General features: G+C 34.1%; 2 protein-coding genes across 2 annotated transcripts; both read right to left on the reverse strand.

Moving 5' to 3' along the window:
- LOC107615257 (pentatricopeptide repeat-containing protein DOT4, chloroplastic-like) lies at window positions 1,507-3,399 on the reverse strand. The gene has a single exon (XM_016317351.1). The coding sequence runs from the start codon at window positions 3,397-3,399 to the stop codon at window positions 1,507-1,509; it is 1,893 nt and encodes a 630-aa protein (XP_016172837.1).
- LOC107619103 lies at window positions 9,033-12,326 on the reverse strand. The gene is made up of 5 exons (XM_016321322.2): window positions 12,188-12,326; window positions 12,002-12,085; window positions 11,082-11,222; window positions 10,545-10,692; window positions 9,033-10,387 (listed from the first exon to the last, which is right to left on the reverse strand). The coding sequence occupies exons 2-5, from the start codon at window positions 12,050-12,052 to the stop codon at window positions 9,369-9,371; spliced, it is 1,359 nt and encodes a 452-aa protein (XP_016176808.1). The 5' UTR covers window positions 12,053-12,085; window positions 12,188-12,326; the 3' UTR covers window positions 9,033-9,368.

Raw genomic sequence — 12,596 nt, forward strand, 5'->3', positions numbered from 1 at the left:
ACTACTTATTCAAAATTTTAAAAAAAATTTAATTTTAAGACCATCTATATTAAATTATTAAAAAAAATAATTGAGAGTGAAAGTATATCTGAATTTGTGAACATAATTAAAAGAATTTAGTTATTTAATTATTCAGGTCAAATTTAACTGTAGGACAATATTAAACTTATTTAAATTTTTTTGGGACATAAATAGATCATTTGAAATATTAGAAACCAAATTAAAATTTATTTCAAACGTTGAAAACCAAAATAATACTTTATTTTTTTTTATTTATGTAGCATGATTGAAAAGTAAAACATCCATTATAAGTCATATAAATATATATGGATTATGAAAATAGTATAATTCTATTTATTTTTAATACTGTTCATGTTTATTTCTTTAGATAGTGAATATCTATTTCTTGTTCTTAACACTTATTTATGTTTGTTTTAATAAGTCATAGACATTCCATGGTTTTATGTTCTTATTAGCCGCTTCAATTTATGGGAACTCTTTTTCTCTAGAAAAACCTATACGTACTGCATGTAACTTTTAAATCAAATATAAACTGCTACGATACACCACTAATAAAGCGAGCAAATATAATTAAGATTTGTTTGGTTTAGTTTTCTCAAAATGTTATAGAAATCATGTTTGGTTATTCATTTTTGTTTTCGAGTTTGTAAATGTTTGAAATTACAAATTAAAAAGACGTTTTTTTTTTTGTTTTTAGTTTTGGACTATGACAAATTTGCAACTTTAAACTTTACTTTTTTTTTTTAGTTAAACTCTAAGGTGGTCTCTAAGCTTGATTGTATGTATAAAAATAGTTTCCAACATTCCAATTGCACTACCTACATTTTTTAGATTGACAAAAGTATATCATGATAGTCCATTATGGTGTGATAAGTCACTTGATAAAAAACGACTAAGAGACTAACATAATATACTTTTGGATTCCGCTAGGGAGACTGAGTTACAAAATGAACATTCCGTACTATTTAGAATAACCATCCGAGTACTAGGGATAACAAACATCTTCCCAAAAGATTAAATTGATTTTGGGGTTCACCAAAGATCTAACTCTTGATCTTTCAGATCTAGCGCTCTAATACCATATCATGATACCACTCATCTCAAAAGTTTCAGTTGATGGAAAAAAGTAACACTAATAATTATATCTCTAATAATCCATAAACCTCCATTGTACACATTGTACAAGTATTCTATTGGCTCCTCATACTTTCCCTATACTTTTGTCAATCTAAGAAATGTAACTACTACAGTTAAAATCTCGAGAATTATTTATCGTAAGAGACCAATCTCGGGGACTATTTAGGTTTATCTCTTCGTTTTCAATACTCTCCTCTCCCCTTCCCCTCTCATCCAACTCAGCAGCAATGAGAAACGGAGAAAGTATCTGAGTTATATTTGAAGGGAAAAAAAAAAAACCTTCCTAACTAGATAGTAAATTTTGGATGAATGTAGTATGCAAGAATTTCGTTTCACACAAGAGGTTGATCATCGACATGGGAATAAATCCTCGGGCTCTTCAGGCAAACAATCTTCACCTTTCATCACCGAAACTAAACTATCCAAAATCTCTTCAATCTTTGCAAACTCTGGATGAAATTTACTTGTAGCATGAAAAACATGGATTTTGTGCCCAATCTGAATCCAACTACTTGCTGGTTTTTTCTCCAGTCCTTTATCCTTAATCATGCTTCTCACCTTTGACATGTTTTTCCATTGTTCCCTAGACGCATATAAATTTGAAAGAAGCACATAATGGCCAGGATCTTCAGCATTCAATTGAAAGATATGTTCAGCTAGGATCTCGGCCAGCTCTACTTTGTTGTGAATTCGACAAGCGCCAAGTAAGCTTCCCAAAACATTGGTATTGGGAGTCACAGGCAACGTTGTTATGAACTTGTATGCGCCATCAATGTCTCCAGTTTTACCAAGAAGATCCACCATACAAGAGTAGTGCTCCATATCCGGCTCAATAGCATAATCATGAATCATGGAATTATACAACTGCCAAGCTTTTTCAACTAGACCTGCATGGCTACAAGCGGATAATAGTGCGATAAATGTGACTTTATTCGGTCTAATTCCCGCAATCTTCATCTGATCATAAAATGCCAAACCCTTTCCTCCTAATCCATGAGCTCCACAAGTAGAGATTATGGTGTTATATGTTACAACATTCTTTACCATCATCTGGTTGAAGACCTTTACTCCAAGATCAAGAAATCCACATTTGCCATACATATCTATCAAAGAATTTCCAACGTTAGTCTTTAATATTAGATTACTTTTGGTTGCATAACCATGAATCTCCTGTCCCTGCCTAAGAGCTCCCAATTTGGTACACACAGGAAGAACACTTACCAAAGTAATGGAATTAGGCCTATGTTGAGTTCCCCAAATTTCTCTGAAGGTAGAAAGTGCCAAGTCAAAATTGCCGTCTAAGTTATATCCCGCAATCATCGTATTCCACAGCATAATATCCTTATCTGACATGTATTCAAATGTTGTTTCTGCTTCCTTCATGGAACCACAATTAGAGTACATATCAATCAATGTGCTTACCACTATTGGATCCAATACAAGCCCTTCTTTAAGAACATAGTTATGTATCTCCTTCCCCTGTTTCAACAATCTGAGTTTTCCTAATGCAGGAAGAACACTTGAGACAACAATTTCATTTGCTTTCAGCCCTATATTTACCATTCTACGAAGCAGTTCATAGCTCTCTCGGTATAAGAAATTCTGTGAGTACCCTGCAATCAAGGTACTCCAAGAAACCCTATCCCTACAAACCATGTTGTCGAATAAGAAACGGGCCTCAAATGGATCACCACATTTGCAGTACATGTCAATGAGAGCATTGGAAACATACAAATCACTGTCAAAGCCACTCCTCACAGCACATCCTTGCAGCGCCATTCCCAATTCGGCATCCTCCAATTTGCTGCATACCGGTAAGAGAGATGCTACAATCACCGAATCAGGCTTCAAACTATCCGATCTCATCCTCCTAAAAAGCAAAACCGCTTCAACCAACTCACCATTCCACACCGCCCCGCATATCATGGCAGTCCAAGAAGCCAAGTCTTTTTCCAGCATTTCATCAAACACCTTACGTGCGTCTCCCAAGCTGCCACACTTAGCAAACATATTGATCATAGAACACAATACATAAGCATTAGGCCTTATATTATGCTTCACCTCATTGTATATGATTGTCTCTCGAACCCATCTTCCATATTCAATTGCACGCAAGGAAGAACATGCCTTGAGAACAATTGGGTAGGTGTAGTTATCAGGTTTCACCCCTTGGTTGAGCATAGAGTTATAGAGCTCAATGGCTTGTGTGTAGTGACCAACACAAAGCATGGCCCGAAGCATTGCATTCCAAGCAACATTGATCTTGTGGGGCAGTTCAGAAAAGACGAGGTACGCATGTTTGATGTGAGAGAAGCTAACATAAGCATTGATGATTTGAGAAGCAAAAGAGTTGTTATGTGGGGCTATGTTTGGGTGGAAGAAGCCAAGGACAAGAAGAAGAGCATGGAGTTTTCTTGCTTCAAGAAGATTGGAGGGAGAATTGAGATGATGGAAGGAGGGTGTAGTAATGGGAATGGGAAACGAGTGTTGTGGAGTAATTATGGAAACGATAGTATTAGCATTAGTTGGTAGCCTTGTTCGAAACAACATAGTCTAGCATCGACAATGATATCATAGGAGATGGAACAAACTTCTTATACCTGCTTGTTTCTATTAAATTTTTTTTCCCTAAAAAAAGTATTTTTTAAAAAAATAAACTACTTTTATTTTAGACACCTAGCATTCCCTTTATTTGTCGAAATATAAAGAGGTAATTATGTCATATAGTATATTAATTTGAGGTTTTAATTCTTTATAAGAATTTTGTGTCGTTTAAATATTCTATTTTTTATGTGATATTAACGATGCGTATGTCTAATGTGTTTAGATTTGTTTACGTTGATAAGAAAAAAAAAAATTCTATTTTTGATGTTTAATGTTATTTAGTTCATGTTAATAAAAAAATTATATTTTTATATTTTTTGTTGAGTATTTAATTTGTGACGTCAATAATAATAATAATTAAAGCTTGATATATTTAATTTTGAATAATGCATTGTTATTGTCCATGCTAATATTAAAATTTTTTATTTTTAGATTTTAATTTTTCATGTTAATAATGAATTAAATTATATTCATGAATTAAAATATTATTATCTTGTATGCTTTAATTTTTTTGTATTAAATATGCTATCGTAAGTAAAGTTAAATTATATTCAGGACTTAAAAAGGAAAAATAATTTTTGTTAGTATTTTGTAATTTGATGATTTTGATCTTTTATTTTTTATAAAAAAATTTGAAGAGCTCAGTAAATGTAAAGTAATTAATGAATCATTAAAAGTTTAAAAAAATAGTGATTAACACTCACTACATCTTCAATTATTATTATTATTATTGTTGTTGTTGTTATTGTTGTTGTTGTTACAAAAATGTTAGAGGACTATCAGAATTATTATTTTTAATTATTAATTAGTTATCAATGTTTAAAAGTATGTGATAGAATATGTTGTTGCATTACTAGACTAAAATAACTAAACTAAAAAAATTGAGTTAATAACTAAATAATAATAAAAAATAATAAATTCTGATGACTTTTCATCATCATCATCATCATCATCATCATCATCATCATCATCATCATCATCATCATCATCATCATCATCATCATCATCAATCATCATCATCATCATCATCATCATCATCATCTGATGACTCTTCTGACTTTTCATCATCATCATCATCATCATCATCATCATCATCATCATCATCATCATCATCATCATCATCATCATCATCATCATCATGCTTGGATCAATTCTTTACATTACCAATCCAATGCATCTACTAACAAAAAACCCCAACAGCAACAAAAAGATTAATCCAATTCTTATAAAGGATTAAAACCTCAAATTAATATACTACCTGGCATAATTACCTCCCTATATTTCGACAAACATTCTGTCCACTGATACTTCGGCTCAGTTGATCTTTTTCCTGTCACATCAACACGCGTCTCTTATATATTGTGTCCAACTCATTTCAGCAAGTGCTGGAAAAAAAATTATTTCAGCATCATAGCATTACCCTTTTATTTATTACACCATCTTTACAATATCAAAAAAATTAACGGCTAGATATTTGTGTTACAGAAAAACTCTACATCCATAAACTTTCTTCATCCAAACTATCCAAGTAATTTCTTCCATACGCGTCTCCCCCACTCCATCACTCGTTTGTCATACACGCGCCTCATATAACGTAAACCTTCTACTGCAACCTAAACCTTGTTCTCTTCTCACGTTTTTGTTCTTCTTCTTCTTCTTGAACGTAATAAGCTTCGTTGTTCTCCTCTGTTCGCATTTTATTTATTGTTCTTTTTCTTCTTCTTTGCTCGCGTTCTTCATTATTGATCTGCATTGAATTCAACGTAATAAGCTCTGTCGTTCTTCTTCTTCTTTGATCTTCACTTCTGAATCGAAACAATGAATGATTCAACTTCAAATCAGTTGAATGAGAATGATTTCGTTTATTCTTCTGAAACGAATCATGCTGATGAAGTTTGGATTATTCAATTTCACATAGAATTGAATGGAATGCAATTGTTAATTTTATTTGAATTGAATTCAATAGACGTAGATGTTTTTGAATCTGAATTGAATTGATAATATCTAAATTGTAGACAGAGGTGTTTCGAATTTAATTTTGTATAATAGATTATGTTTCGTTCATTAAGTACTATACAATTGTTTCACCGTGAGTACCTGTTCGATTCGATATGTAGAAAGGAGTTTGAATTTAATTTTTTATACTAGATTTTGTTTCGTTCACTTAGTACTATAGAGTTGTTTCACCATGAGTATGTGTTCAGTTCGATATGCAGAAAGGAGTTTGAATTTGAATATATATATGGATTATATTTCGTTCACTGAGTAATATATAATTGTTTCATCGTAATGACTTTTTCGGTTCACTATGCAAACTAGTTGTGTTGTGGATGAAAAATTTGTCCCAAAGGTAGGGATGATTTTCACGACACTAGAAGAAGATGAAAAGTTTTACAAACATTATTCCAAACTTGTTGGTTTTTCTACCAAAATAAGGAACACGACTCGGGATGGAGACAAGATTAAGAATCAACTAATCGTAGGCAGCAGAGAGGGGAGGTGGAAATCCAAGATATCTCCAACTCTGAAGACAAATCCTTCAGCCAGGTTAAACTGTCCAGCCAGGATTTTATTCAAAGCGCTAGTTACACTATCCACTGAACTGTATGAAAATAAGAACAAATTTTATTCAAAACCTTAGTTACACTGTAAAAATGCAATCAGAATACGTCGATATACTAAATAAAGCAAATCAATCCAGTAAACCTAAAATGCAACTAGGAGAAACACTATATTGCAAGATTTCAAATGAACAGTAGTTTTTCTCATACCTTTATCAGTCTTTGTTGCTGCTTTCGTTTGTTTTTACTTGTTTCTTGCGAAATCTTCTCGTGATTCTTCTCCAGTAGTGGTTTTTGCACAAAACTTGAGTGAAGTTTGAGTGATTTTGAGAGAGATTCGAAGAAAATGAGTGGTTTCATGTTGAGGAAGAAGTAACATTTTTTCATAATGAGCGCGAAGAAAGCAAGAGGCGTTTCGTGTCTTTTGCGCGTGGAATCACACTTCATTAATGCGCGTAAGTGGATTTGGGCTTGGGCCAATTTGAATATATAGATGTGTAGCATGACTGTTTGTGTTAAAAGTATAACTTATTTAGTTAACTATATTTTAAATAAAGATAATATGACATTTTAGTCCCTAATTAAAATTAATTACTCGATTGGTCCCTAACAATTAATTCCGTCAGTCACTTAGGTCCTTGGCTCCGTCAACTCTAACGGAAGACAAAATGGTCCCTGAAAACTCTAACATGGGTCAAAATAATCCCTGACAACTCTAACAAGGGACAAAATTATTCCTGACCCCTTTATTCGAAAACGACACTGTTCTTCCCCAATTTTTATCATATCTCGCATAACCCTAACATTCATACTCTCCTTCTTCACCTTCACAGTCTTCTTTTCCATCTTTTCCTTGCTCATCTTTAACTCCAAGATTAAGCCATGGTGTAATTGTCACACGTGTTGCACCTACTTCAACATGATATGGATCACACACTTCCTAAATCTTTATGACTGGTACATCTACCTCCTCTGCATTTCACCCATCAAAAGCATTCACTTCCACGTCTTTGATAACATCACCTCCAACCCCGACAACATCTACGACACCCTCAAGACCAAGTTCCGCAACTACTCCAAAGGCACGCCATTCTCCGCTCTCCAGCAAGCAATATAGATTGTTGGACATTAGGACATCATGAGAAGATTCTCCTTCGACATCATATGCAAATTCTCATTTAAAATAGACACCGAGTGCTTCATTCCTTCTTTTCCGGAGTCTTAACAAATGACTTGCTGTCTGGATTCATGGGATCCATCGAAGACGACAACTAGTTGAGAGACATAAGCATTAGTTTCCTGAGTATGAATTGGTTGAGAATAAATTGAGAATTTTTTTTCTTTTTTTAGATAATTACATCTCCACCCAATTCCAAACAAAGTGGGCGTAGTTCCAAAAAATAATAAAAAAAAACAGAGTAATAACTACAAAAAAAACATAAAAATTAGCATAAAACAGCAAACAGGGAGTAAAAGAATATAATGATTTTAGCTCCTCCAAAGACACTTCAAGATGAACCCGATCAGTTATACAACATCAAATCATGATCATTCTCCTTCCAACTTTTACTCTGCAGAATTATTGGCCTTTTTCATAGATCAGTAAATCATGCATCAAAGATCAACTTCATATGTCTTCTTATTCACCTTAGACTTGATATTTGCACTCATAAGTACATCAATTACTCCTATATTGTCGATCTTGACACCATCGATTTGTGCATTCTACAACTTCCTCCTTTAACTTCTCTAATACCAACACTCTATTATTAAAGACAATGTTATTTTTACATCTCCATGTGCACCATATTACAGAAAAAAATAACACCATCCACACTTCCTTCATATCTTTCCTTATCTTTCTATTCATCCACACCTCAAAGCATTCTTTGGTGGTTCCTGGCCAAACCCAAATCACACTCCAATCCACCAAGATTGATCCCCACAACTTCCATATACGATCACATGAAAAAAACAAGTGATGTACCGTCTCTAATTTATCCTTACATAAGACACAAAAGGATTCCGCTTCTGGTACAATCTTAAACTTACATAATCTATCTCTAGTATTCAATCTTTCTAAAATTATAAACCACATCAGCAACTCAACCGTGGAGGATTTTTTCTTGTGAACATTAAATTTATAGAGCGTGCATTGTGTAGTTTGAAGTTACAGTGTTAGACTGTTAGTGTTATGCGAGATATGATGGAAATTGGGAGAGAACAGTGTCGTTTCCGAACAAAGGAGATCAGGGACCATTTTATCCCTTGTTAGAGTTGTCAGGGACTATTTTGTCTTCCGTTAGAATTAACGGAGTAAAAGACCTAAGTGACTGACGAAATTAATTGTTAGAGACCAATTAAGTAATTAATTTTAGTTATGGACTAAAATGTCCAGTCTAAAATTCTTTGAGGACCAAAATGGATATATACTCTTAAAAATTTATTTATCCTATATATGGATACCTATATATTTCTTTCATATTTTATGAATGAAATTATCTGACTTTGAAAAAAAAAAAGTTGCTGTTCAAATCCTACTTGTTGCATGTTGCAACCATAAACCTTAAATAGAGATAATTTTTTTTCCTTCTTTAAGGCAGTTTCTGGATCCCAGCATTGTTATTGTTACCGAACATCATCAAAACCGTTTGATATGTTATAAATGCAATGCAATTCATGGTCCTAAGTTCTACCATAGGAAAATTCTACATAAGTAACTTAGATTAAAGTAACTAAATACCTTCTTTTGAAAAACTTAAAATTATACACCATTTCTACTTTCATGCTAACATGAAAACTACAACCTACCTCAGAGGGCTAAGAGAAAATTCTACAGTTTATGAGACTAGTTTAAAGGATTAAAGACCCAAAAAAAAGCACCATAGCCATACAAAGGCAAGAGTCCTAAGTTCTACTTGTTCTTTGCATAGCTTCCTAAACTGTACATTCATATGTTAGCTATTGATTCTCTCACTTTTCTAGCAAACATTCCTTCTATCATCACCACAAGGAGGGAGTCTAGCTCCACCAGAATTTTCCATGTCAACATTTCTTGTGTGTTGATGATGCTGCTGGATCCACAAAAGACTCTTTAAACATTGGTTCCTGTTTATAGGCCATGTCACCGGGATTTGTGTTTGATGAGCTAAGCTGCTGTTGAATGCAGTTCTTGGGATTCTGCTCTGAATCTAATGGGATGGAGCCAGTGAGAGTTTTGATTGCAAATTCAATGCATGGATCCATCCATGAAACATCAAGTTCCTTTTCAGAAGATGATGATCCTGTTTGGTTTTCATTAGTCTTGATTGCTGTTTCGGCTGCACCGGCATGTTGTTGCGGTATAATAGCATAGTTTTCTGGATGTGAGAACACATTGCACCCTCCCTTGTCATCACCACCCATATTTGCAGTAAGAGCTTCAGAATGCTCACTTGATTCGCCGGATACTTGCATTTCGAATGTTTCGCCGGTGAGAGTTTGTATTGCAAATGCAATGCATGGGTCCTGTAGCAGTTCTTTAAGAGGAAACTCATGGGAGTAATCAAGCACAGGATCTTTCATAGTAGCATTGTTCTCTTGAGGCCAAAATGAGAAGCATTCTTGATCCTTGTTGCTTCCATCCTCTTCTGTAGTCTTGTTGGGAAGCCTTTCTGGAGTAGAGAACTTAGTTGACTGTAGCATGTTTGCTGCACTCTCAGACTTGCACTTTGTTTCTGATCCACCATCAGTCACATTCATCCTTTTCGCTGCGGCATTAGGCAAGCTGTTAGAGGATTTATCCTCATTTCTGATGGTTTCTCCCTGGCCTGATTGTTTAACTGCAGCTCGGCGTGCTCGGCTTCTTGTTACAAGTTCTGGAACTGGATCAAGCTGAATTCCAGCAAGGCGCTTTGAGGAACGGCGAGGAAGATTGATCTCCTTTTTACGCCTTTGTCGCTTTTGAGATTTTTCATTTTCCATTTGTTCATTTTGGGGAAGTTGCTTTGCTTGAGAATCTTCTTCACTAGCCTTCCCTTCTATCTGATCCGAGCCTAAGGTGGTCGATTTTGTTCCCATCACGCCTAGATCATGTAATAAACATACATTGATACATGCATGCAAGATCTTATAAAGTAACATTGATAAAGAAAAGCTTGCATATGTTTAGAATAAAACTAAATTGTTGAAAGGAAAAATTATAACAATTTGTGTACATAAGAGAGAAATTGGGAACTTTACACTGAGCTGAAGTATTTTCAGAGATTGGTGTAGATGCATATTCTGCTGAACACACAGGCTTTTGATCCTGTTGATCATTGGATATCCTGTCTGAATCTGAGTTCAAACCCATGCTAACAGATACAGTTGGTTTTGTGGTCGATACTGGCTGAAAAATGAACAATAATTAAGAAGTTAATAAAGTAGAAATCTTTTCATAGAAATAGTTTTAAGACAACAGATTTAACAGAAATAATTTTAAGACAAAATATTCTAATGAATATTAATTATGGTACCAATATAGTTAGATATGACAATGAGTTATGCTTGTTCCTAATTGTAATATTCTTAATGATGGATTACCTAACCAACTCCATAGAACTCCCCCTTCATTAACACAAGCAAAATAAGAAAACAGTAACACAACAAAAGAAGAGTAACCTAACCAACATAATTTTTTTCTATTTCACATTTAGCATCAACTCATACACAAAAAGCATGGCATGCAGAAGTAAAAGTTCATCGAATTACAATAAGCCCAAAGGTGGCAATCCTTACAGAGAACTTGTCAGCTTTTAACTCTGTATCACTGTTGTCTTTCGGCTTGAACGCGTTCCTTCCTATTTCCCCAGATTCAAGATAACGATCAACGTCTCTTAGCGAGCGGAACACATAGCCGCTTGCAGGATCTATGTAGTACTGCAAAGAAAAGCATATAATCTGAAGAAGTGAGTCATTCAGGAGAGGCCAGAGGTGTTATATATAGATGTATAAAGCACTTGAGTGTTCAAATGAAAGAGTAAGCATGAGAGATCTCTCCTGAAATACTGTCGAAAAGGTTAACCAGCCGTCATAATTTCAGGACAGTCAACGGCCATTTATCATATGTGTCCAGAGACATTTATAACTCAAATTTGAGTCATAGTCAGTTACAGATATGAGTAAATGCATTTAATCAGTGGAGTGTTTTCATGGAATGTGTGAACAGACTCTGATTGTCAATGCAATTTCTGCCTTAATATGAGGGGATGTGAATGATGAAAGAGAAGATTGAAGTATAAATTAATAGTATCTGTATACTACTATACTATTGCTTAACATATTCATATCAAAATATGAATAATTATGGCCAGAAAGAGGCATTTTTTCATTTTATAGAAGTCAAACAGTTATTTTCAATTATTACTATGGAATTGAAGAGTAAGTGGCAATGTACTATGGAATTAGTGTATTACTATTGGATAAATGCACACTACTAAGAAATCTAAAATCAAGTGATTAAAAAAAGTAAAGTTACAAAACTACCATATAAAATATCAGCATCTGATATAGGAAATGAAAAACCAAATTTAATTTCCTCTAACATGATAGTTAATTTAAGGGTACAATTGACAATGCAATAATAGATTCTAGGTAGAAAAAAGAGACAAATATTGTGTGGGACAAACAAAATTTGGGACCAAGAGAGTGTTATTTACGGAATCTCTCCTAACTGTGTCGCCCTTCGTTGTGATTCTGGTCTTTTTCATCGATCCGGCCGGCAATCCTTTCTCAACTACAACCTAGATCGCTTGAATAACCAAAGTTTTACCACATAAGCTAAAACAACAAGATACACATTAAACATAAACAATGCCATGAAAAGAAAGATTTTGTTGACAGACATTGTCCGCAACTCTCTGAATGCCGACTTTGTTCCGAGCATTTTCAAGATGCCGAAAAACCTCTACCTTGGAACTGAATTTTAGTCCGCTCGAGGGTGAAAAGTAATACTGCAATAAATATAAGATTTTACCTTGAATATCATCTTTGATAAAGAGTTTTTATTAAAGAAATGTGCTTGCATTTTAAATCAAGTCAAATAGGGATATAGAGCAATAAAAGAAACCAAAAACCATGTCATAAATTGAACCCAAATATGGCATTCACTAAACTTTCTTATGAGAAAATTATCCCAAAATTTCTCCTTTTCAAAAGAGCATAGCAGATCCTGTGCTCATCTTATAGATTCAACAAGTAACAGTGATTTTCTGGAGATACAATCCAAAGGGTCCATGGATAACATGCAAAGCA

Source organism: Arachis ipaensis, chromosome B09 (assembly GCF_000816755.2).
Source record: "Arachis ipaensis cultivar K30076 chromosome B09, Araip1.1, whole genome shotgun sequence".
Classification (NCBI taxonomy): domain Eukaryota; kingdom Viridiplantae; phylum Streptophyta; class Magnoliopsida; order Fabales; family Fabaceae; genus Arachis; species Arachis ipaensis.

What these genes read in the sequence shown, in the direction of transcription:
- LOC107615257 (XM_016317351.1), bottom strand. Translation starts at nt 3,399, where the DNA reads ATGCTTCGGGCCATGCTTTGTGTTGGTCACTACACACAAGCCATTGAG.
- LOC107619103 (XM_016321322.2), bottom strand. Translation starts at nt 12,052, where the DNA reads ATGAAAAAGACCAGAATCACAACGAAGGGCGACACAGTTAGGAGAGAT. An exon ending in ACACAGTTAGGAGAGATTCC is followed by an intron (nt 11,223 to 12,001) that starts GTAAATAACACT and finishes TTTTCTTTGCAG; the next exon opens with TACTACATAGATCCTGCAAG. An exon ending in TGAAAATACTTCAGCTCAGT is followed by an intron (nt 10,388 to 10,544) that starts GTAAAGTTCCCA and finishes TACATGATCTAG; the next exon opens with GCGTGATGGGAACAAAATCG.